The following is a 26,561-nucleotide window of genomic DNA, read 5'->3' as shown; positions in this document are numbered from 1 at the left end:
CGGACGCGAAAGAGTGTTTGAGATTAAACTTGCAACTGTTAGAATATTTTCTTGCATCAAAAAGCAAAGCCTAAAGAAACCAAATCTTTATGGCCAATTCTTTATCGCCAAGCCGTTGTTCTAGACGTTACTTGTGACTGAATGTTGAGAGACAATAAAGAGTATTTATAAGAATTTTAAGTAGAGCACTGTTTTCCTCTATTATGAATCACCTGCGCTTTTGGCTGGTGCGATCACGCGCGTAACCACTTCCCGTGTGGCGCGCTCGAAATGGTTGCGCGTGTTTTGTAGCCTCGATACGCGAGACCAAGGAATCTTTTAGAAGATGGTTCTCAAAATCGAGAACAGATAGAGCGCTTGGGTGTTAACTACTTTCTTTGTCTTTCCTTCTAATTCATTCACATTATCACATAGGGTCAAGGGCGAAGAGATTTTCCCAGGCGAGCGTTGTATTGGTGGTTTTCGTCAGTGTTACAAAAACTGTTTGCATGAAAACATCATAAAACTATCAGATTTTAGAACAAGCAGAATACTGTTTTGTCATCTCTCATGTCTTGCCTTTTTCGCGGAAAATTTCCACTGTGATCTGCACGTTGCGGCAACATGCTGCGCGAAGTAGACACGAGTTCAATTTTGTGCAGCGTGTTACAGAACCTTTTTACACGGTTGGTAATACTACGTAAAAACGCGTTTAAACTTGCAGTACAGCAATGTTACGCGACAGGTTAAAAGTTATTTCCGTACTTTCCGAATTGACAACTTTTAAGGCGAAAGCCGTTCTCCGAAACAACCGGTTGTTCTAGATCTCTACACCCACCATGCACCCCTGCTGTTCTGAACCCCTGCTGCCCCACAATCCCTGCCCCCCCCAAAAAACCCGCCCAAACGCCGCTGGGAGGAGGGGCGGTCACCAAGTTCGGTTTCAAACCCAGTCTCCCGCTCTCAAAAAATGGCGGCAGTTTGCAATTGCTTCACGGAGGGATATTTCAAGTTTGATTTTTCAGGTATTTTCGTCAGTATAATGAGTAATATTTAAATGTCACATCAAATAGTGGGTAAGACGTTCTTCTGGGGATTGGCAGATTAGAAAACTTGATAGCGAGCAAATTAGAAACAGGGCAAAATCAGGACGCTGCCAGCGCGCAACAGGCGCCTCGCTGAATGATGAGCATCAACGAGCATTAAATTAATATTTGCTGTGCATGTAGAAATCCTACGAATTTGAAATACAATAAAAAGACCAAAGCAGGAACATGTGCATCTTTGAAAGGAAGTGTTTATGCTAATGCACGTGCTAATGACATCAGACCAAAACACTTCACGTGTATTTTGGTGTATTTCAACAAGGTAGAGAAGGGGAATTTTCAGCGCTAGTTAACAATAAATACTTAAGCCTAAAAATTCCCGGGCGATATTGTTTGAACGTGTTAAAAGTCATCTATTAAAAGTTTATAATGACGGCATTACGTCCTCTTTTACAGAAAATGCTTTCTTTGCCCTTTCGTTTCATGGCAACCGTGAGGAGGGTGGCATGCGAAAGTCATGGAACTTCTTCAAATGCTAATTAATTTGCCTGGCCCTCTATGGTGCACCTGCTGAAAACACAAAACAAAATCTTTAAAAATGAATGACTTTATCTCCATATTTGTCTTGGGGAGGCATTTATGGCTGCCAAGAAAGCCCAAACACTATGTTAATAAGTCGCGGCGCTCGAGCCAAGCGGATTTGGAGCTCAAATTTATATAAATAGCGTTGCCGACATTGTGTGCGAAGATGGCGCTCAATTTAACAAGGCTTCTCGCTCTTTTTAGTGTCTTTTGTGTGCTGGCTACAACAGCTGGGACGTTTAGTATAACAGAGTAAGTTTCGGCTTTAGTAAATGCAGCAAGCGTGAGAAATTTTAAGCGACGGAAAGATGTGAGTGAGGATTTTCTTTTTGTTTTGCAGCGTCGAGTCTTGGGCGAGTTCGGTGGGAACGAAGCTCTCTCAATTTTTCGAAGATGCTACCCATTACAAGAAACTTCAAGAGGTGAAGGATGTTTTTATTTCTTTCCGTTGTTGCTCACGCTTTTCATATAACTGCTTCTGTATACTGTTAATAACCAACGGAAACAATACTCGCTTTTTTACCAGTCGCTTCGCGCGTCAAAAAACATTTCGCAACAAATTTTGTCCATGCTTCTGTTTCAGGGTTATCAATCGGCACAACTGTCGCTATCGAGAAAAGATGGAACCGCCATAGCGAACAAGATGAAACAAAGCCTGGAGGCTGTTTTGCAGGAGAAAATCGACTCTATCAAGGTTCGTTTCCGTTGCATTTTGCCGTCTGTAAATGGTTGTGAGTAAATATCTGTGGAGTAAAATGCGTTATTTTTAGAGATTTTAAATTGTAAAATATTCTGGCCATATTATTGAGATTTTTGGCGGGCTAAAGCGGGAAATTTTTTGCCGTACGCAAATAATTGTTATGTTTTTTTCCTTGTTAAAGATGCAGCCAACCGAAAAATAAGTTTTAACTTTTCGAAAGGCTTTAGCCAAAATATTAAAGTTTTAAACGTTTGGGCAATTTGAATCAGCTCCATATTTTAGAAATTGAAGGAAACCCACGGTCAAAATTAAAATACTGTTTGTATTTTTGTCGAATTTTCTCGAGCTTAGCGTTTCCTTCAATATATTTCGTGCGGCTCTTTAAATTTTTATGAGAGATGATGAGCATTTTCATTTTTGACTGACTTTTAAGACAAGCCAAAAAGTATGAATTAGGCGTTTTGCATTACTTAAAGCGTTTTATTCGGCTTACAACATGATAACAGTAGATTTCTAACCTGGCTTAATATTTTTCGCTTAACCCAGGTTTTTCGTTATTTTTTTGCGTTAATTGTTTTCCTTGCTTATAGATTTCGAAGGTTTTGAGCATGTAAACAAAAAAACGCTTAGTTGAAATTGCTTGTTCGAGTTTATACGCAAATTAAGCCCTGCTATACTCTGAAATACAAAATTCGTGCTCACCAGTCTGATTATATATTGGGTTTTTTGGAAAATGTATTTTCAAACAATAATATTTAAAAATATCTTCCATAGAATATTTTAAGTGTATGATTGTTAATAGGAAAAATGCAAAGAAGACATCTCATGATCCTTGAAATTTATTTTAAGCATTGTGAGTTCCTAATTAATGAGCCTTAGAAGCCGAAAACTGTCGCATTTTAATGAAAGAATCAATAAGAAACTGACAGCTTAGACTGTAATTCAAACAGCAATAAGTATTTCTTATATTCTGTTACCAATTGATAGAAACAGGAATGATTTCAGGTTGCATTTTATCCTGTTTCAATTGCTGCAAACTTTAACTTCCTGTCAACTTATGTCCTTTATGGTGTCAATGGAAATACTCATGAAAACTCAACACACCTTTCAGGGCTTTGTATAAATTTTTCTGGGGTAACAATTTTGAGATATCCATATTTGTAATTATCCAAGTAATCCAACCTACTTGTAGAGGGTTGCTTTGAGAGCGAAGTGTCTTGCCAAAGAACAATAAGTACAAAGACCTAGTGTCTTTGTACTGCTGTGTGCTGCTGCTATAAACCCAAGCAGAGCTTTGGCTACAATATATTTATTAATTAATAATGTATCAACCATTAGCTTACTAAACTTCCTATATTAATTTGATCCTAAATTTTCTTTTCCAGAATCTTGCTGCAAAGGCTGCAGAATTAAGAAAAAATTATACTTATGACCCTTCTCTCAAAGGGGTAAGTTCAATTTGATCAAACAAGTTCTTTTCTGGTTTTCCCACTGCCCACCTGATTGCAAAAATTTAGTTTTTCTTCTGGTTACTGCCTTGTAGCCCTTTCACGCAGTTCTCTACCCCTTTTCTCTTGGGTTTGCATTCCCTGCCCAATCACTCACCACTACCATTTCATTAAGCATACACTGTATTAGGTTCAGTCATATATGTTTCTGATTTTTACATACAATGGTTTTTAAAAGTGATTTTGTAGTGTAGAGCTTATTTATTACCTCACTCAAATGATATGACTATAGATGCTAGACTGGTAACAGATGAATTTCAATGTGAATGATCTGGCCAAGGCATAGATTGTGATTATAATTACAATTTTGGTTTTTACACAACGAAATTAACTGTTAACAACATTTATTTAAATAAAATTATAACTTGGATTCTGTTTCAGACTGATTATTTTGATAGCAAGGACTTGCAAGGCTTGCCTCTTCAGATAGATCCTAAGTTTTCTACACAAGTTGAAATTAACAAGTCTAGCAGCGTTGTACACATACCAACTGATGTTTATAAAGGAGGTGAGTAAATAAGTGTTCCATAATCTACTGACATGCATGTTGAATTGGTTTGTCTTACTTTAATGTTTATATAAGTGTCACTGTCTTCCTCACTGGCCATGGGTTGTCGCCTTAAATGACCAGAGGGAAGCCTTGAGCCATGCGGCCCTTACTGCCGGAGCTAAGGTATCCCGGTTTTGGTAGCATTAAGCAGCTAGGAATATTTCTACTCCCCCCTGAATGGGATGCTAGTCCATAAGTACCTCCCCAGCATTATGTCACCAGTACCCATTTATACACCTGGGTGGAGAGAGGCACTATAAGGGTAGTGTCTTTCCCAAGAACACAACACGTACGGTAACCAAGGCAAGGGCTCGAACCCAGACCTTTTAATCCGGAGTCTGGCACGCTAACCATTCGGCCACCTTACCTAGCTCCCACCTCCCCAAGTATAGAGCAATCTTATGAGGTGAAGTCTCCTGGTTTACATATGATTTTACTTCCCTGGCTCTAGAGATCATGTTCATAGCTGTAGTCTGCCTTGTCCTTGATCTCTTCATGACTAATGCTTGTTAATTCAATACCACAGGAGTCGGTATTGTGAATACCATCATAGCTGTAGTCTGCCTTGTCCTTGATCTCTTCATGACTAATGCTTAAACATACTGAGTCTGCCTGTCCTTGATCTCTTCATGACTAATGCTTGTTAATTCAACACCACAGGAGTCGGTATTGTGAATACCATCATAGCTGTAGTCTGCCTTGTCCTTGATCTCTTCATGACTAATGCTTGTTAATTCAACACCACAGGAGTCGGTATTGTGAATACCATCAAATGGACAAGTGGACTGACTAAATACTTCAAGGAAAATGTCAAGACTGACCCTTCGTTGTTGTGGCAGTATTTTGGAAGTGCTGATGGTGTTTACAGGGTGTTCCCAGGTATGTTGTCCACTATCCTATTGGTAAATTCACAGGGTACCAACTTGTTATAGCAGAGCTCCTAGCAGCCCAAAGGGCCGAGCAGAGCCCCATATCCATAGAAAATTTACAGAACCATGCTTTTGGTTTTTCATGGTCATTGTGGCTAGCAGTATGGTAAGCATTATGGTTAACGTCAGCTTGGACATTCATGTTATGGTCAATTGACAGCTGTTAAAACAGGGTATCCGCTGACTAGTATCACATGACCATATGGCAAAAGATAGGAGGAAAAAAAAAAAAAAAAAAAAGGGAGCTAGGAGGTTTGGCTAAATCTATTGATATGTGATAAATCTGGATAAATTTTTAACGGCTGACTGCATGCAGGGATATGGGAGTACAGTACACTTGCCTGTTTAACAAGGCCTTCAGTAGGGATGGGGAAGGGTACTTCAAAAATACATATCTTGCAAAATTTTAACCACATTTCAGGGGTCTGCTAGTCTCAATTTCTTTTTGCAAGGCTGAAAAGATATCTGGCTTGCAGGAAAGAAGTCAGTCTCGCAGTCTTGCAAGTCTTCAGTGAATTTACCATTCAACACCCCTTTCAGTGTGACTGACAGTCGTTATTTAAATTTGTTTTTGGCCTGAAATTTCATAACCAGTTTGGCTAAATTATCCATTCTTTTAATTAATATTGAAAAAAATATATATGTTTGATTTCATTTTTGTTTGCCCAGTTTATCATCATTTTCCATCCTAGTGAGTCTGCATCATAGACTTTCCAACATGCCTGGTATCTCCACATGTATACTACTTTGATGTCAATTTCATTGTCTTGTTAATGCAAATTTCCAAGTTGATATCCAATGGCTGTTTTTATTTCCTGTCTGTAATACATTTCAGAATTTGTAATAGTAATTGGACTGGGGGACTCGGGCGGGCGCGGCGGCCTCGGGGGGACGCTCCCGGGCGCTACTTTTTGTTCAGGGTAGGAGTCTTGGATCTTTGTTACTGTCAAGGTCAATGGTAATTCACTGGTTGTCAAACAGGGGAAAACAGCAAAGACCATGCGGCGCGGAGGTGTCCAATTACAGGTTCATGAAGTGTTCTTGGATTATTGGACCGGCCTCGCGAAATGGCGGGCACAACCAATCAAAATCGAGAATTTTGTTATAGTTACGATTATAATAATAATCTGTTCCTGGTTTATGCGTGAACTAAGTTATTTCCTCTTTATTAACACTGTTCAGGTTTTGCGTGGGTTGATCCAGAACAAGACATATTTGACCACAGAAGACGTGGCTGGTAGGAAAATGCCTGTTTATACAAATTATTTATCAACATTTGTGAAATTTATATTGTGAGGTTCCCTACAGAAGGGACAGGAAATTCCTTGGGGGGGGGGGGGTGGAGAGGTCTCAAAGGCCAAAAACTTAAAGGAAACATATGAATCTTTGTTGGAATTTCCAGAGGGGTGGCGGGGGGGGGGGTCTTAGAAAAAATCCCTTCCCTTAGGGAGGTATGGATCATTTATGGAAAGTTCTACACAATGTAAGTTGAAAACATGGTACTGTCAACTCTCGCCTTGTAGACACCCTGCTATTGCGAACACTCGCTATTACGGACAAAATCCAGATCAACGGTGAAAGAGGTTTGACTGGAAATGACTTCCGCTATTATGGACTCTCGCTATAACGGACACTCAACGACGCCCGAGCGTGTCCGCTATAACAAGAGTTGGCTGTATTACTAAATTAGTTGTGATTACTGCACATGTTTTGACAGTACTTACTTTCTTGTGCACATTTTATCTTGTTAGGTATATTCAAGGATCAAGCTCACCTAAAGACATAGTTTTGATACTAGACTTGTAAGTATTGGCATGGAAAATGTGCTTATTATTTTTTATTAATAAGGATCTCAATCCTAACATTTGTTTGTAAACATACCTGATCTAAATGTAAATTTTCACTGATTATCATAGATTACATTTTCTTATCTGTTCTAATTATCTCTGATCCTGTTGCCTATAAGATTTTCCAAGGGGCTTCAAAAATACAGTAAACACACCTCCCCCCAAAATAAAAATTATAAAAGATGATGATATGGTAAAAGCTGCAACCTACAACTTTTCTTAAACCTTAACAATTATACAGTGGAACCTCGATTTAACGAACCTTTATATAACAAAGACCTCGGTATAACGAACGTTTTCTTCAGCCCGGCCAAAGTTACAGTAAAATGTATGGAGCAGTACCTCGATATAACGAACCTCTATATAACGAAATCCTCGTTTTAACGAACACAATCCGGGAGCGCAAACATAAAATGTACCTCGTTATAACGAATTTTAGTTAACACGCAACAAAACATGAATGTAAAACAGACCAACGATGATGAAAATACTTTAATCCTAACAGGAAAACAACTTCAAAGACATATGCCCATACCAACGTGGAAATTAAACGTTAAAGCACAAATGTAATTTTTGACAGGCCTTCAGACAATTCAGATCATTAAATACTGGGTAGTGCAACGTCACAGCGTTAAAAACAATTAATAACTATACCTCGATAGAACGAACATTTTGATTGTTTTTCCGCAAATTCGTTATATCGAGGTTTCGATATAACGAACCCTCGATATAACGAACAAATTTCCCCAGTCCCTTGGCTGTTCGTTAAATCGAGGTTTCACTGTACATTGTTTAATAATAACTAGAATTCTATATTTCTACATGTATAATAATAAATTATTATTGTAATGTTCGATTGATTTTATATTAACTAAGTGTAGTTGATAAAGTCTACTTAGTAATACATGTACAAGTGCACTTGTACATGTATTACTAACTTAAAATATAAAAATGGTTTAAACAGTTCTAAAAAATACAAAAAGGATACTCTAAACATGTTATTATACATGTAGCTGAATTTTTTACATTAAATATAATAGTACAGTTCTTCTGCTACAATTCTAAATTGTTATATTAATTCAAAATAACATTTTAAACAGTTTGTGAGTTACACCAGAGCTGTTTTTTTTTTACTTTTGTTAAACTAGGAGTGGCAGTATGGCTGGACAAAATTTGGCCATTCTTAAACTTGCTGCCTTGTCCTTACTTGAAACTCTGCAAGAAAATGACTATGTTAATATTATCGCAGTGGTGAGTAATGTCTATCAAATAACAATAATACCGTAAATTGCAGTATTCCATGCAGTAAATATTGCTATTAAACCTTTAATATTTAATTTCAACTATTAAGTTTGGTATAAGAGTTGGCACCTCTGATCTGTTAAAGTTTCTGTGTTCCTTAAATCTTTTAATATAAACTTAAGCCATCTCCAAGTTATTCTAAATTGTGGTGTTCCACCTAGAACTCCTAATAAAATTACACACCCAGAATAGACAACGTATGCTGGGGTTATGTTTTGTGGTTATAATTTGTTGCTGATTTTGCTATCCAAATTGGAATATAAAAAATGAAGACAGTGTAATTAGTTTTTAATCAGGATACTCATGAATAAATATTCACTGTAATTAACCTGGCATGATTATTCATTAGAGTAAAATGTGACTAAATTTAAGTTTCTTTACTTCATTTACCCAATCAGTTAATTATGCTCAGAAACAATGTGTTTTATTATAAACTTACAGTAAATTAGAGCAGTTTTCAATTGAGTGTCGTAAAACCAAAATCAAAGTAATTACTCTGGCCAATCACAAAGGACACTGACAATCCAGTGAACCAATCAAAACTCGAAGCAAATACATGTAGCTGGCACGAAGCGCAAGAAAACGTGCGCGAGCTGGTCACGATTGGTTTTGGTTTCAGTTATGATTGGCTGGAAAAGTGGCACCAGATTTTTAAGCCAATCACTAAGTGTAGTAATGCAAAACCAAAGCAAACGCAATTTACTTTCGACACTCATTGACAAGTGAAAACCGCTCTATATAATATATATAAACTTATAAATCAGTCAAATTTTACAAATATCTCTTGATTTTTTGTGATGGGAGGGAGAGGACACGTGTGTATGCATACATGTGCTGTTCTTCTGGCTACATTTATTCAAGAGGCTGATAATCATTTAAATATTATCATAACCAGTGATTTCTTTTGTCTGACTAGTATAATGAAAAACCTCTAATGGTGTGTCAGTTGAAAAAGGATGGGACAATAATAGAAGATGCTGATACGGTAAATTAATTATTTGCATTTGTCTTTATAATTATTATTTACAGCAATCCCGAATTCTTGAACCCCTCAATTGCTCGAGCCTCCTGTTACTTATTCAGACCAAAAGTGGTTTCCCTTCAATTCCATCTGACAAACACTGCAGTTTTAACTGTGATTTCTTGAACTTCCCGATTTCTTTTTCTTCCTTTGGAGTTTTGAAGAATATTTGGAATTCTGGGACACTGAATAGACAAGATTTAGTCACTATCATGACTCATGATAATCACATCGCGGAAAAAGCCTTGTTAATGACTACCAGCTAGACACACTGAGGTCTGATATGTACAATATAAAGGAAAAACAACTCAGTTTAATTCCTTATCGTTAAACTTAGAAATAGTGTGGTTCCAGAGAATATCCATGAATGTCCCTCCATACAATGTATCAGGCTATTTGCATTAGTTTGAACCCACCTACAGTACCCATTTGGAAATTCCAGTTTAGTTTTATACTTTCCTTCTAAAGTGGAGGGGACAGGGGGGTTCTGGACCTCCCGCCTCCCATGCCTTTTACTCCCGCTTCCCGTATTTTTTACTCGTGCCTCCCGCCCCTTTCGGTAGTTGTTCTCTCCTCTTTGCCCCATATCTATTGTGAAACATGATGAAATGTTGCGAAATTTTACTTGTTTTCTCCTGGTTCCCGCCAACTTAGAAACCTTCTTCCCACCCTCCCATCTCCTGGTTTCTGCCCCTTTTAACCTGGGCTCCCGTCCCCTGTCCCCCTCCCCTTGAAACTTTGTTCTTTTGAAATTCCCTTTTCTAGTTATATTTGTGCCTGGGTTGTAACTTATTAATTTTGTTGTCGGCATCAGAAATAAAATAACTTATCTTCATGATCACGTTTTTCAGTTGAAGAAACATTTCACTGTAGAGTGTGCAAACAATCAACAACCGTTTCCTTGTAAATAGATAACAATGATTAATAAAAGATTAAATATTAGTTATATTTTATAATTTGGTTTATAATTCTAGGGTGAAGATTGCACAAGGGAACTGCTGCAAGCTACTGCACAGAATAAAAAGGTTAGTGGTTTTGCTAATAATAATATATTTATTATCAAGTAACTCAGTTTGTTTTAGTGGAGAGTTAATCATTTATAATGAAAAAGTAAATTAATGATAAAATAAATAAATAATAAATAAATAAATCAGTACTTAGCCGAGACAACCTTAAACATCTCTCTGTTAATTCATAAAAAATGGTCATTAATAATATGCAGGGCTTGAAAAAAACTTGAATTCCAGCTTGCCCTTCAGACAAGCAACTCTCCAATTTCTACTTTCCAGGCTGCAGGGCAGTTGCATGTTTTTCTCATAATATTTCTTTGTTTACAACAACTTGCCTGGGCTCTCCCTTGTCCATTAGGCAAGTGAGAATGAAAATTAAGCTACCTAGTTGCATTGGAAAATCTACTTGACTTGGATGACTGGACTGCACTTTTTTGAGCCCTGAATGTGAGACCAAATTAGGAAAAATAAAATTAGATCAAACCACTTATAAAAATTAATTTTTAAATTTAGGTTTACTACAACATTTTTTACATATTGAATAACTGTGATGTCTGTTTTTATTTTCACAGTTTTTACGTAATTTTGTTCCCAACGGTGCTGCCAAAGGGATTGCCAGAGCCAGTAAAGGATTTGATGCAGCAATTAAAGTGCTGCAGGTAATTTTATAAAGAAAAAGAGAGTTACATCCGAGTTCTCGGCTCAGGTGTTTTTTATTAGCACTGCATGCACATCATTGTTTCAGGGACGGCAGAGCCGGGGGCTGGGGGGGGGGGCTTTTTACAGAAAAAATAAAGAATTAATATGAGAAGAGCCCCTTAAGCCCCCCCACTTCAAGTCACTAGTCAGCCCCCCCAGTTGGAAAAATGCTCCGCCGTCCATGTGTTTTCTTTGGGGGCATAATTGTTCACAAGGAGGGGGCATGCAATCTCTTATGCATGTTTGCGTTTCTCCAGTCCTTAATCTCTTTTCCTTTTGTAATCAAAACATTAACTAAAGGTTTTTACTTTCTTTTAATAGGAATCAAGAGAAAATAAGAATTTTTCATCTTCAGATTGTACACAAGCGGTCATTCTTTTTACAGATGGTATAGAAAACAGTGAAAGTGAAAAAAGCAGGGAGATTTTAGAAGAGAAAAATGCGGACAAAAGGGTTTGTATAATGTTGTAGAAAACATATGAGTACCATCTTTTATACCATGCCATAGAAAATACAGCTAACAGGAAAGCTGTTGTATATTCGACGGTATTCAACCCAACCTTCCCATCCTGCACTAATATCTCAACAAAATTTAGTTACCATATTTTCTATGGCATGGTATAAAATAGTTACACAACACTTTCTCGTGGTATTCTATGGAATATTCCACTTGTCGTTTGTATTTTCTTGGTATACACACTTGCCTAAAGGCTCATGTGTATACTGAGAAAATACAAGTGACTCCTTGGATATTTCATATTATTAAAAACTAACAATGGTATATTGCAATTCCTGCATTTTGATTGGTTAACAGGCAGTGGTATATGAGCTCATATATCATTGACCACAAATTTGGTAGCCAATACCAGTCAACAAAAATACCTGAGGAGATCAAATATTGCAATTCTTTGGGTGTTTTTTTAATAAAACAATTATTCCACTCGCGCTTGTTGGATATGAGATAGTTATAGCCAACTCATGTCCAACGCGCACTCTTGGGATAATTGTCAAGTATACCACTCAAAAGTGTTGCATAACTAGTATGTAATTTATAATGTTGACTTCGGTGCCCATATTCAATAATAACTTTCTCCAAATATCAAATTAACCCTGCTCATCATCATTACAATCCACTATATGGAAAAAGATGGCAGCGCCAGACACAGACTATAGCAGTGTGCAAATTAAGAAATTAGTGTCACAAGCCTGGGGCTAGTGGATTTTGTGGTTGGGCTGATGGGTAGTGAAGCACCATAAGCATTGTGCTTATAACAATTCTTTTGGTTAGTAAAAATGACTTTCAAGCTTGTACAAAATTCAATTGTTTTGCACTCTTCTATAGATAGGCACATACAATTATTAAAAGCCATATGTTTGGTGAAAAAATCCATGCCATATAAGGGCAAGTTATCAGCTCAGTTGGCTATGGACATTTGGGAGCATGAAAGTTATTAATTAGTTGAGGCTATTTTTACATATTAACAAGCAGTAATTCTTCTGTTATCCTTATTTTCTACAGATCCGTGTTTTTACTTATCTTGTGGGAAGTACACAAGGTTCAACAAGCAAGGCATTAAAGGAAATCTCTAATGACTATAGAGGTATGTGAAACTAACATTTTTATTGCAGCCCTCACTGCAATTTGTACAGCACATAAAATTATATCATAGAAAATTACATTTAAAGATATGCCTGCCCCAGCTTTTGTGTGCAACCAGTGTTATAAGGGTACAGCTCCTACAGGTCAGGAAAAAGTCAGGGAAAGGGAATTTTTTGAGGTGAAGAAAAAGTTTGGGTATTTTATTTTAGGGCTACTGCAGGTTTTGATAATGAGTGTTGATTTATAAGTTGTAACAACCAACATTATTATGGTAATGATTTTTTTTCATGTAAGAGATCAAAGCAAGTTATTTAGAGTAAGTTTCCTTTAATCTGTCCAGTTTCATTGATATGCAGGCTCAGTTAGCATGTAAAGAAGTTGGTGACTGCTAGCCTGGGGCTTGTGGATTTTGTGGTTGGGCAAGTGGACTTAATCCTTCCCTTGCCCGATGGGCAAGTGAAGCATCATAAGCATCCTGCTTTATATGAGAATTTTTTTTTTTTTTTGGGGGGGGGGGGGAGGCTAGTAAAAATGACTTTTGTGATGGTACATCCTGGCTACAGCTTACCCTTCAAACTTCAGTTTCTTTGCACCCTGGTCAGTGAAAATTATGTTTTGGTCAGAAATTTTTGTTAACCTCATCAGTGGTAATTCCTGTCCTGTTAATCAAGTTGTATATGATTTTGTTCTAAGGTTGCTTGTTTAAGATTCAAACTATCTCAGATGTCAGGGAAAAGGTTCTCGTAAGTATTGTTGGAAATGCCATATCTGTGTTCGTATATATATAGTATGATCGTCTGGGTGAGAGTAGTTCCAAAAAGAACTGTTGTTGGTGATTGACATTTTGACAACCTGAGCAGGTCTTCTTTACTTGACTCTGAACATGGCCTTTGCTAAGGTTGTCGAAACGTCAATTACCAACAACAGTTCTTTTCAGAACTACTCTGACCAGCTGGACGATCACACTATACAAACTACTGATACTCCTGGGTTTAAACCATTTTCTCTGCAGTCATATCTTATCTTTAAAAATATAACCATACTGCCTCAAAAATTTATAAGAGTTTTACAAAGTGAACGTGCCCTATTGCTGTACAGTAACTTACAGTTAATATAAATGAGGCACGAGAAAGGCTTTATGGCCTAGTGGTCAGTGTATTTATTTCGGGATCCAGTGTCAGAGCTGTGCACCAACAGATGTCTTTTGGTTTTTTTGGTAAGATGGTGTATAAATGGGTCCTGGCAAATTGTACATGGTTCTAGAAGATGTTCATACTCCCCCACAGAAGGGATTGGAATTTACTGGGGTGGGGTCTCAAAGGCCAAAAACTTTTAGGAAATGTATGGAGCTGTCGTTAGGACAACCTGACAAAGTGCTTGGAAATGATACTCAGGGATACCCTGAAAGAGGTTTGTAGTAAAATAAGGAGGGGGGAAAAGGAGGTTTGAACCCCCCGCTTCCCATACCTTTTACTCCCGGTAAAACATTACGTAATTGAAAAATATTACGTAATATTGCATAATTTTTCTCAGTTTCTCCAAGTCCCGCCTCACTGGGAATTCCACTTCCCACCCTCTCTTCTCCATCCTCCTGTGCCCCTCCCGCCCCCTATTCTCCTGGGGTTCCCGCGTCCTTGTCCCCCTCCACTAAAAAGCACCCTAGCACTTGGCCTGATGAGCGCCACTTACAGTTCTAAATAAAAAAAAGTTATTGAATGTTCTTTGCTTCCTTTATTAGTCATATGTGTCAGTGCTCAGTCGACCACTAGGCTTTATCCCAGGTGGTCCTGATCCTTCCTGGACACCAATTTACCTTGATCAGCTGGTAAGATACATTTATTCTTTTATTGTATTTTGTCTTCAGTTGACCATTTCAGACTGCTAAGCTCCCTTGATGTTTGAATTTCAAACAAAATTAGAGTGATTTTCATTTGAGTGTCCAAAATAATTCATATTTGCATTGCTTTTGCATTCGCTATGCTTTGTGATTGGCTTAAAAACTTGTGCCACTTTGTTAGCCAATCAAAAGAAAAACCAGAACCAATAAGTCACCAACACACATTTTTCTGTGATTTGTGCTGCTATGTGTATTTGCTTCAAGTTTTTATGGATTGCCTGTCCTTTGTGATTGGCCAGTGTGTGGTAACTTTGGTAACTTTGGTTTTACGACACTCAATTGAAAATCACTCAATATAAGTTCTAATAACAAGGTCGTGTGCATTTAATAACATGGTAATAATGCTTTCATAGTTACTGTTGGTGGTTAATCTTATGATACATTCAGACCTTGGCAAAAGGGTCTGGGAAGCTGTGGATTTTTGTTTTTACTAAATTACCAACCGTGCAGCTAACAATCTAAATTAAGATTTACCTTCACTGCAGCTGGTATAAAATATTTCTATCATTTTGTTTTTGTTCAGGGGCTTGGCTTAATGAATACACTTGTTGCTCCAGTGTTTAATACATCTGTAAGTATTATGGTATCACTTTCATGATGCTGTTACATGTAGTTCTGTTAGTATTAGGCTCAATATTTTGATTCCCTTTACTGATACCCACATGGAAGGCATATTGATGTAATGGTTAAAGCATCAATCTCTGGATCAATCAAGTCCAGGTCAGAGCTGTATTGTGTTCTTGACAGGACTGTTTACTCTATTCTTTGGTTGCCCTTTGGGCCCCAGGGGGGTAGTCCGGTTTGTAAATGACGGGGATGATCAAAGGATTTTTTTGGGTGACTTGATTTAAATAGGGGATTTTTTGGGGTATTCAAAACGAACTAAAGTGCCTTGGCGCGGCCTTGGCGTATTTATGGTATGATGAATAAACAAACACGAGCGTTCAATTTATTATGGTTTTCTTTGTGTTATATTATTGCCCTTCCTGGCAATTTAGGGGTAATTTGACAAGGGATTTTTTTGGGGGGTTATTTTTGGTCCAGGGATTTTTTTGGTTAATGTTCGAAGACTTAGGGATATTTTTGGGTCCTGAGTTTTGCCTCCATTCGATCATCCCCGTTATTTACAAGCCAGAGTACCCCCCCCCCCCCCAGGGCCTTTGGGCAAGGTGAAGCCAAGGCTTGTCTCAGTGGCCTTACTTCATCTGCGATCCTTCATCTTACTTCATCTCCATCTGCCTGTCATGCAAAAATGTTACTTGCCCATCAGGCAATTCAAGTGATAGATAAAATCCGCCGCCAGCCTAACAGAAAAATCCTTTGGCCTTGACTATCGTACAGGGCTTTCTTCGACACTGCAGTTTTAAGCCATCATGAGTAACCAGGCTTGTGAAAGCAATTTTTAATTAACTCATTTTCCTCAGAATCTACTTAAAGACTGAAATGTATTTTTGCATACCAACTTAAAAATGTGCTTCAGAAGTCATAGGCCGGTTTAAAAAAAAAAATTAAAATTTTATCTTGCTTCTGAAGCTAAAAAAATTTATTAATCCCCATGCCTCAGTTGCAACCAAGATCCTTTTTTGCTACCCAGCTAATTACACATACAGTCAACTCTCTCTTAACGGACACCTCTATAAGACGGACACCTCTTTAAGACGGCCACCTTCTGTTGGTCCTGCCCCTACCGTTTTTAGTAATTTTACCGTAACTTAATTAACTCCCTGTAAAACAGACACCTCTCTAAAACAGGCAATTGAAGCCGGTCCCGAAGGTGTCCGTTTTGGAGAGAGGTGACTGTAGACAAATTTGACTGACCTGCAGGAACGATGTTCATTATGAAAGTGATAAATGATCATCGCAGTGAATTTCCAATTTAAGCAATTGGAATAAAGAAGCCTGAAAAAAAAAAAAAAATTCATTGGAAATTCACTGCGATGATCATTTATCACTTTCATATCCATCCGCAGTTCATATATGAATTATTTCATATACATTACATGATGTTCATTATGTTTAAAACTTAGGGTAACAAAGAACTACTGGGTGTTGTTGGAACAGATGTGGCCTTGCCGCAGTTAGAAGGCGCAGTCCCCAGCAGTGAGGTATTTATGCACAGGACAACCTGTTTAAGGTTTGGGGGTGGGGGAGGAAGAAAATGTCTTCATACCCCTCCCCCCCCATCTTTGAGCACATACAAATCTGCCGCTCTGACTTATAAGGTAAAACTTGCCACTGGGTCTTAAACTAAGGTAAACTTCACTTTAGCTGGCTTCTCCCTATGCAACATATAAAGAGGTTCCACACGCCAATCGAGTTTTTAGAAAAATGACTTTTTCTTCTTACATTAATGTCTGTTAAAACAGTAAAGAACAGTCACAACAGTGTGTGTTAGTTTGGGCAATGTTTACTGTAGTATTTATGATCACATCTTGTTACATGCCTGTTTATTGTCATAATCTGCTTCTCTCAGGTTGGTGTTAATGGCTATGGCTTTGCAATCAACAACAATGGCTTTGTTTTGTTCCATCCAGGCCTTGATAAGGAGGTAATAATATCTTTTAAATTATTTTTTAATGACTGTGATACAAATAATTACCCTTGGTGTAAAAGGATGTAAGGTTCCATAAAATGTCCATACTCCCCCCACAGAAGGGATTGGAAATTCCTGGGGGTGGGAGGGGTCTCAAAGGCCAAAAACTTAAAGGAAATGTATGAAGCTTAATTGGAATTTCCAGAGGGGTAGGGGGTCTTAGGAAAAATCCCTTTTGTAGTGGAAGTATGGATAATTTATGGAACTACACAATGTAATAATTATAACCCTTATGCATGCAGTTTGAATGCAAGATTGTGACTGCTAGGTTTCTGCATGCCTTTTTATTTGCTAACATCAAATTAATAATTATGTGTTTAAACCCCTGTAGTGCCACGCATTTAAGTTAATCCTGCTAATCATGTCTAATGTTACTTCACATTCTATTTTTGTCTAGTCTTAATACGGGTGACCCTATTCGGCTCAACAGGGCTTAACTTTGGCGATCAGACGAGAACCAGTGCTTTCCTTGTGGTATCAGTCCCAGACGAAGCAAAGACTTACAAGAGTCATGCAAATAAAGAAGAGAAATATCCGGTTATAACGGATCTTTTGAACGATGATTTAACTGGACTAAGACTGTTATAAGCTGATTTACGCGCTCTTTCTGATACCACATGGAAAGCAACGGTTCTCATCCGATCGCCAAAGTTAAGCCCTGTTGGGCTGGGTAGTACTTGGATGGGTGACCATCTGGAAACCCCTTGTTGTGGATTTCCTTTTTTTTAATATCTCAGTACAAACTCAGTTAATTTCGGGCCCTTTCGTTTTCTTTCTAACGGTTTCGTTAGCGTACTTCGGCTTTATACGTTTCATTGTCTCGAGCGGGACGAGAACTCTGTAAAATATAAACGTAATCCTCCCTCGATCACTTGAGTATCCTTCGAAGGATTAGGAAGATATATAGAGAACCCTTCGTTTATGGGGTATATTTGCTGTTTACTTGCTTTCTACTGCCAGCAGCCGTTGTAAACAAGTTGGCTTTTCTGTCACGGCAAGGAATATCCACAAGTTAATACCTGAATCATTCTTAGCGACATTCTTAGCCTTATTATCGCCGTCTGAGAAAGTTAGCAATTATAATTTTCCTTTTGTTTGTTTGTTTGGTTGCTGTTGTTGCTTCTTTTTTTAATGTTTTACAATTCCGCGTTTTAGAATATTCCGTCATTCCGCGTTTTAGGATATTCCGTCATTCCATGTTTTAGGATATTCCGTCATTCCGCGTTTTAGGATATTCCGCCATTCCGCCGTGCCGTTCCATCATTCCGCCATTCGGCCGAATAAGGTCACCCCTTAATACAAGCTTGTCACCTAATCATTAAACACTTTCAATTGGCTTTTCTGTATATTTCACTTTATTTGCTTCAGTTATTTTTTTTTCCTTTTTTTGTTGACTTTTGTTGAAGTGGATAACGAAATATTGTGAGCCACCAAAAGAAGCAAAATTGGCTGATAAAAAAGTTGTAAGTGTACCAGGTAGTGGGATTTGCTGTAGCTGTGCGTTAATCCTTTTTCTCCTCTCCCCCCCCCCCCCCCCCCAAAAAAAAAAAACCTTCTCCAAGAATGGTCAAGATCCAATTTCTCCCTACAACTTCAATACTTTTTCAAGTGGATGGGTGGCAGGAACAAAGCAAATGATCATTTTCGGGATGTTGCACCAGTGGACCCATGTGATTCATGTAGCGCAGGGCTACTGCTGAAAAATCTTTTAGATCTCTTGCACCAGCTGTAACAACTCTAGTCTCCTGAGCTTGTCCAAATGGGCAAGCAGCTCTCAAATTTTGCTTGCCCTGGGCAAATGCATGCTTGTCTCAGTTTACTTTTTTTGTAGAATTTAGTCAGCAGATGACTTGCCTGGGGCCTTGCTCATCAGGCAAGCGAGAATGATAACTTTAGTACCAAGAACAAAATGTACTTGTCCTGGATGACTGGGTAGTACCGTTTTTTGCGCCCTGACAGCACTTGTGTATGTCTCTTGTGCTTGTGCTTATCGCAAGTATGAACATTTTTGTGGTTATGCTCCCAGGGGGGGTACTCCGGGATCAAAGTGACGGGGATGATCGAATGGAGGCAAAACTCAGGACCCAAAAAAATCCCTAAGTCTCCCGATATTACCCAAAAAAATCCCTGGACCAAAAAAAAAAAACGCCCAAAAAAATCCCTTGTCAAATTACCCCTTAATTGCCAAGGCCACGCCAAGGCACTTAAGTTTAATTTAATACCCAAAAAAAATCCCCTATTTAAATCAAGTCACCCAAAAAAATACCTACCAAATTCTCCTACCCAAAAAAATCCCGGAATCGAAAATTTCGACCCCAAAAAAATCCTTCGCACATCCCCGTCACTTGGATCCCGGAGTACTCCCCCTGGGGTTATGCTTGCCCTATTGCTTGTGCTTATCTCACAAGTGTGAACCAGGCTTTAATATGCATGGGATTACTTTAATCCTTAATAAAAATAACAGTTTAATATGTAACCTGTCACTTCCAGGCTTGGAATTTACTAACTGGCAGATTTTAAGAGAAATGTTTCTCTGGTATCTCTCTTAAATGATTATCTAATTATTGTTTGGTTTCGTTATCCAATAGAAAGACCCTCCCAACATTGCCCTGAATGAACTGGAATACAATGGCGATGAAGCTAAAAAGGTATAGTTTAAATTTCTTCCACTAGGTTATAAAAAATCAAGTTAATAATAGTGAATGATATGTAGGGTATCTAAGGTTGCAATATTAAAATTGATCAAAAAATCAGTTGCTTATTAAAAATATTTAACAAGAAATATGAAAAGTAATGTCACTCATGGCTTTAATGTGTCTGACATCATTTTCAAGAATAAAGAGGTTGTAAAATGTTTACCGTAAATGATCTAATAAACGCCCACATTCAAATAAACATCTCGTATCTAATGAACGCCTACCCTGAAGTGTACAGTTTGTATTAGATGCCCCATCTAATAAACACGCCCTGTCTAATAGACGCCCCCTCCAAGAATACGTAAGAATCACCTCAAAAACCAAGGAAATGCTCCATAAAGTAAAATCACGCAATATAATTAGTTTTTTGCTTCACTCAGACATTGAAGAGCCCAACAACGCCAACATGGTTGACCTCGATGAAGATGAAAATGTTGATATCGAACTGTGAACGACATCTCTAGGCTTTTTATCAGCGCAGATTAGTTAGTTAGATTAGCTTGTAACGTTGTTACAGTTAAAGTGAAATAAACGCCTATCTCTAATAAATGCCTCATATCTATTTAACCCCTCCCCTGGTACCCCGAAAATTTAATAGACGCCCCAGGCGTTTATTAGATCATTTACGGTAAGTGGTTATAAGAGGTGAAATTTTAATATCATCTCGATAATTTGAATTATATTAATTTATAATACTATTTAATTATCTTAAAATTATATAATCATAAATTATATACTCATAAGTGCAGTCAGATTTTGGATTAATTATTGTAATTTGTGTTTCAGCTTATGCTTAAGATGATTGACAGGTCAACTGGAAATATGACATTTACAAACCGCTTACTATCTGAAGACAAAGTAAGTACACCGTACGATGCTTCAAAGTTGCTGGTTGCATCATGCTATTGCTACTGTGTAACGCTGTCAACAGCCATTTGAAAAATACCATACTTCTCTGAATAGGAAGCAGTGTGACCTAGCTAGTGGTTATTGTCTGGACTTGAAATCACAAGGCCTAAGTTCTGTTTCCCTTCTTGGCACTAGCTGGGTTTGTGGTCCAATTTTAACTCCTCGAACTTTTTGTAAATAGACAATCACATTTTTAGTAGTGACAAATTTGCACTCGCAGATGGTAGTGGTCAGAACATTTTATAAATGTCAGCTTAGGGTGTTCTGCTATGTTTATTGGTTTGTTTGGGAAAAATTATTATATTATGAGGGAGGAAGATCTTGGCCAAACATGACCCTGAACAAGAAAATCAGATATGAAAAACGAAACTCTTTGTTGTAGTATTTGTTAGAACTGACCGTTCAGTAATAGCCTGCGTTGCAGACGAATAAAACCCCAGTATAGCCCCACTGGAGTTTTGGTCGTCTGCAACGCAGGCTATTCAGTGATAGATTAAATAGAAAGGCCTGTAAACGAGGAGAGGAAAACACTACCCATAGGTGCACATTCTTGTCCAAGCTGCCTGCAGATCAATGTCAGTTTTGTACGTCTGCAAGAACTGAAAAAAGCAACCCCTGATTTTCATGATGTTTTCATGGGTATTTCATGGATTTGCCCACAGGGTTTTCATGGGCCATGAAATTTGAAATATTAAGAAGTTTTTAATGGCTTTTTAATGCTTTTTTCAGGGTGAAATATCATGAAAAATCTCATAAGATTTCCCATGAAAATGCCATTAAAATCCTTTAAAAATGCCATGCGTTTACCGTGAATTTATTCACAGCATTTTCATTGGTTTTACCTGAGTTCATAGTGGAGGTTACATTAAATATATTAGGGTTATCTGCCTGTAAGTGGTGGGTCTGTAATCAATACCGTCTTTAATTTCTACAGCACAGATTAAGCTTCAGTGAGAAATTCCACTACTTTTACAGTCCTATTGTCAACACATCTTTCAGGTAAGCGTTGTTCTTCTTTCTTCGTTAAAGTAATGAAATACCTGTAAAACATCTCTAGAATCACTGGAAATGTACCGAGCTTTAAATACAGGAGACTGAAAGCCTAATTGTGTGGCTTAAAATAGGTACAGCTCCTTCCTCTGGATACCAGCTACATGAGAACACATTGTTTAACCACTGTTCGTAAGTGGTTATTATTATATTACGTCATTTGGGTGCTGTACACATACACTTGATGTAGGAGAAGGAATAGGGTTCCACATAAGTGTGCTCTTCCAGTGGGCCGGGACTTCAAAGCAAGTCAGCATCGGCCATGCACACCGTTATTTTTAAACCATGTTTAAAAGTTTGCTGGGTAGTAGCCTGTTCAACTCTCTGTTCTTTGCACTGCTATCCAAGTAACCAAACATCTGGAAAAGGCTTGGCAGGTACTGGTGAAATAAATGGGCCGTTTGTACCTAATGGTCACATGGTTCAAGATTCGCCATGCTGAAGGGCAAGTTCCGCTCTGGGAAATTCAAAACAAAGGAAAATCAAGCATGACTTGTTGAAGTCGCTTTGTTTTGGATGATCCGGTGCATTGCTTGTCCTTCAGCAAAGTGTTATTTTGTACCATGTGATCGTTAGCTGCAAAGGGTTCATTACTTTGAGATACAAAGTAATTACAAGCGGTCTGCACCCTTTGTTCCCGAGGGCCATGGAACTTAAAGGGACACTGTCATGGGGATTTTCTGCTTTTTGGTAAAAGGTACTAAATTGGCGAAGTGGTCTTCCTCGTACATGAAATGCACCTAGTACACGAAGATAAAGATATAAAGTAACTTGTTGTTGAAGGGAGAAGGGAACCATAATAACTTTTAGGTCAGGGTTTTTCCGGTCCACAAGGGCAGAACTTGAAAAAATCAGCCTGAATTTTTCAAGTTGAGATCTAAAGTTCCTGATGGCATCACAATAATATCACTTGTTTATAGCTTCAGTACACTGGCAAAAATAACTTTTAACAAAACTGGACCACTATTTGTAGGTTTCCATTTGTCTTAAGGCTCTTGAGTTTTTGATGTGAAGCTGGTGACAGTGTTCCATTAGTAGATGTGACAGAAACCTAAATTTGTATTGTTAGAGCAGTTTTCAATTGAGTGTCGTAAAACCAAAACCAAAGTAATCAGTCTGGCCAATCACAAACGACACAGACAATCCAGTGAACCAATCAAAACTCGAAGCAAGTACGAAACTGGCACGAAGCGCGGGAAAACGTGCGCGAGCGAGTCACGATTGGTTTTGGTTTTACTCCTGATTGGCTAAGAAAGTGGCGCGAGAGTTTTAAGCCAATCACTAAGCGTAGTAATGCAAAATCAAAGCAAACGCAATTTACTTTCTACACTCAGGTGAAAACCGCTCTTATAGAGATGAAAACTAATCATTCATTTGATTTGAATTTGTGTGGTTATAGTGCTGCCATTGCCATCCCAGAACTTGGTGTGTACTCGCTGGATGCCACTGGATTCACAGCTATAAACAGTACGTTTATTTGTTACCTCAAATTTCACTGTCTTTTGTTTCATTGTTGTCGATGTTTTTTCTTTTCCGTTTGCCTGCTTTCACCAGATGGTGAAGTGGGGCCCGTCTCTCGAAGGTCCCGAAAAGTTTTTGCACCTGGAAAGCCATAGCAAAATCCCAAACCCCTTATGATTACAGAGCTGTTTTATGAACAGAAATTCCTTTCATACAAAGTTTTAGGCCTATACACGTCTCCAGATACAGATATTTAAAAATGGCTTTGCGAGCACGCAATAGTTTCCAACGATTTCAAGAAACGGGTGCCTGAAGTTAATCTGTTCGTTTTGCCTTTTATAGATATAGAGTTCTTATACTCTAAGAACAACGAAGATGTGATAGTTGCTCCTTGGTGAGTTATATTGTTAAAAGATTGTGGTTTTTAAAGCAGTTTAGGAATGAAGTGCATATCAGATGTTGATTTTACCATGAACGTTTGTGATTTATACACCTATGGCAGTTATGGGAGCTTTTTTCCCTTTGCTCAATATGAAATGTATCACAGCTGATTTATTGTTCAGTTTCAATAATTGATTTTTTTTCCTGTTAGGAAAATCTGTCCAGATACCCCAGTGGCAGCTATAAACGAAACACCGGTATACGAACCTGCTTATGCGAATTCTACAGACATCATCAACGACCAGGATCGCGTTCAACACTGTATGTTATTATTACTGTATCTTATTATTATTATTATTATTATTATTATTATTATTATTATTATTATTATTATTATTATTATTATTATTATTATTATTATTATTATTATTATTATTATTATTATTATTTCCTTTGCCATCCTTTGGGTATCACACAATGTTTCTCAGAAGCGTTGTGTCACACAATCTTTCTCAGAAGTGGTACGTGCCAGATTTTTGAACAGCCAAAATTTCTATTTGTGTCGTAGAAAACTTAAAAATAATGGTTCGTTTCCGTTAACAATTGCTATTTAAGAGCACTAAAACTGTTTAAAAGCGCGTTTGGCTGGGGATATCTTGGATGGAAATGGATTGCAATTTGAAAACGTTAGCCAACGTTTTCAAGTTGTTTCCGCGCGCTTTAAAAAAAATTGATATTTCTATCCCCAAATAAAGGTTATATCTTCAGTGAAATGTTCAAAGACAATGTTTTTCATGGTTAAAGTTGCCTAGCACTTATTTCAGAACAGTTTAGACCAAAAATCTGTAAAATCCCCGTGACATAGTCCCTTTAATCAAATAATCCTTTTTTTATCCAACCATTAAGAGACAAACGTCACAGACTGATTACTCCCACACAGGTCACGCACAGGCTAGACTTCTATAAGTTGATCACCAGGAAGAGAAAGTGAACTTTGGCCCTCATTGTATTTGTTTGTTTTTGCATCAGGTGATGAAAAAAAGCTAAAACGTTTGCTTTTTGATGCAAATGTAACTCAGAAGGTAGCCGAGAGCTGGGATGCAAATGAGAATATAAAGTAAGTTATTATTTAACCTTGAACAATAAGTATTTTTTACAACTGCATCTGAGACATCAAGGAGCTTCCACTATTGGCTGCCAGCTCCTAGATAGAGACTGCACCCGTGGCTGGAAAATCCTGGCAACCCAGCCATGAGCCCCAATGCGGAAGGGGAGACAGGCACCCGTCATAGAGAGGGAAGAGGGGAGCAGCCTTAAAGACGGGCTCCCAGGGCACCCACACAAAACGCTCACTGTAAACGCTATCACTTTAATGGCTTCCAGCATGTCTCAGTCCTGGCCACATGGAGCCCTGGCACATGGGCATACCACGAACACCGCTGCCTGGCAAGGGACAAGGGCGCTCTTTGTTCTTAACTTGCTTTGTTGTCAAGTCCGTTAACTTGCATTTAACTGCATTTAATGCTTTGTGATTTTTGTTGAATTTAACTGGATTGTCGTTGGCATTTATAACTAACACTATAATTTCTGCTTTACCCACAGGAATAAAATTCAAAGTGTTTTTGTTGGAACACACGGAGGCATCATGAGATTGCTGAATACAGAGTAAGTATGAAAATCATTTGGTAAATTGCCGCCCGCCTCGATTAGTACCTGCTGTTTGCAGGCGGCAGAACTCTTGTAATTATTGTTTTAAACTAATAAATAAAGGTTGAAGTTGAAGTTGATAATCTTTTTCTCCCAGGTCAGAATCGCCATTTACGGAACGGGATTATATCAAGGAACAGTTTTATACCCAAGCTGCTCAGTATGCTAACAAGGGAACTGGGGGAAAAGAAATCATTGTTTTCTCTACACCGTACAGGAGTGAAGGTAAGACAAGTACTGGTCTAGCAAGTACTCATTTGCTTGATAACTCATCTTTGATCTTTGATGGCGTGAAGGTTCACCACACTTGATGTACTAGTTAGTAAATCGTTGCAGCCGCCTGCCAAATGAAAAAAAAAAAAAATCAGTAGAGAAAAATTAAATATAGAGTAAAATCCCGATTTCTCTGGCTCTCCTTTTTTATACCATGCCATAGAAAATACAGCCAATCAGAATACAGGAAAGCCGTTGTATATTCGACGGTATTAAACCCAACCTTCCCATCGTGCGCTGCGATTGTATTTTCGACGAAATTTAGTAAGCGTATTTTCTATGGCATGGTATAAAATAGTTACACAACACTTTCTCGTGGTATACTATGGAATATCCCACTTGTCACTTGTATTTTCTTGTTATACACACTCGCCTAAAGGCTCGTGTGTATACCGAGAAAATACAAGTGACTCGTGGGATATTCCATAGTATACCACTCGAAAGCGTTGCATAACTAGTTTATTCGAAACTCTCGATTTCTCGAACCAATTCATTAAGAAATAAAAACGTTACTCTGGTTAAAAATTTTGTAGTAAAATGTTCGTAAAATATCTACAATGTCCCAACGTTTCGGCTTAAACTAAAGCCTTCATCAGGGGAAAGTGATAAGTGAATACAAAAAGCACGTTCTTATATAATATGCAAATCGAGAGCTAATGTTTGTCCCTAAAGGCTAAATTTAGAAATTCGTGCGGTAAATGCATGCCGTCATCGCGGTTTAGCGGATTATTGCAAGTGTTAATTTCCCAAGCCTCCAGAATACGTCTTTTGCGCCAATTTGTGCTTGTACGTAAGATCTTTGACGATTCCCACGAGATGGT

The 26,561-nt window shown here is 38.0% G+C and overlaps 1 protein-coding gene and 1 pseudogene across 3 annotated transcripts in view; both read left to right on the top strand.

Annotated features, from left to right (window-relative positions):
- The first annotated feature begins 935 nt into the window (after nt 1-935).
- Nucleotides 936-26,561, top strand: part of LOC144654609 (voltage-dependent calcium channel subunit alpha-2/delta-1-like) — a 37,306-nt gene continuing 11,680 nt past the window's right edge. Inside the window, exons 1-29 of one of the 3 annotated variants that reach the window (XM_078514800.1) lie at nt 936-1,004; nt 1,948-2,029; nt 2,191-2,301; nt 3,693-3,755; nt 4,197-4,323; nt 5,113-5,244; nt 6,477-6,531; nt 7,046-7,096; nt 8,290-8,392; nt 9,360-9,428; nt 10,439-10,489; nt 11,047-11,133; nt 11,495-11,626; nt 12,693-12,774; nt 13,467-13,516; nt 14,512-14,598; nt 15,194-15,241; nt 16,698-16,775; nt 17,144-17,218; nt 18,670-18,726; nt 19,852-19,911; nt 20,746-20,817; nt 21,803-21,867; nt 23,318-23,385; nt 23,722-23,773; nt 23,972-24,081; nt 24,790-24,877; nt 25,363-25,425; nt 25,565-25,692. In XM_078514800.1, the coding sequence (XP_078370926.1) occupies nt 2,251-2,301; nt 3,693-3,755; nt 4,197-4,323; nt 5,113-5,244; nt 6,477-6,531; nt 7,046-7,096; nt 8,290-8,392; nt 9,360-9,428; nt 10,439-10,489; nt 11,047-11,133; nt 11,495-11,626; nt 12,693-12,774; nt 13,467-13,516; nt 14,512-14,598; nt 15,194-15,241; nt 16,698-16,775; nt 17,144-17,218; nt 18,670-18,726; nt 19,852-19,911; nt 20,746-20,817; nt 21,803-21,867; nt 23,318-23,385; nt 23,722-23,773; nt 23,972-24,081; nt 24,790-24,877; nt 25,363-25,425; nt 25,565-25,692 (2,104 nt within the window). In that variant the 5' untranslated portion in view covers nt 936-1,004; nt 1,948-2,029; nt 2,191-2,250. Of the gene's footprint in view, nt 1,005-1,626; nt 1,860-1,947; nt 2,030-2,190; nt 2,302-3,692; nt 3,756-4,196; nt 4,324-5,112; nt 5,245-6,476; nt 6,532-7,045; nt 7,097-8,289; nt 8,393-9,359; nt 9,429-10,438; nt 10,490-11,046; nt 11,134-11,494; nt 11,627-12,692; nt 12,775-13,466; nt 13,517-14,511; nt 14,599-15,193; nt 15,242-16,697; nt 16,776-17,143; nt 17,219-18,669; nt 18,727-19,851; nt 19,912-20,745; nt 20,818-21,802; nt 21,868-23,317; nt 23,386-23,721; nt 23,774-23,971; nt 24,082-24,789; nt 24,878-25,362; nt 25,426-25,564; nt 25,693-26,561 lie in introns of those variants that run through there. The other 2 variants (XM_078514798.1, XM_078514799.1) reach the window with 2 other exon arrangements.
- Nucleotides 17,864-17,982, top strand: LOC144655737 (5S ribosomal RNA; annotated as a pseudogene).

Source organism: Oculina patagonica, chromosome 5 (assembly GCF_052425735.1).
Source record: "Oculina patagonica isolate OP01 chromosome 5, crgOcupat, whole genome shotgun sequence".
Lineage (NCBI taxonomy): Eukaryota > Metazoa > Cnidaria > Anthozoa > Scleractinia > Oculinidae > Oculina > Oculina patagonica.
This window is presented reverse-complemented; position numbering and strand designations above follow the sequence as displayed.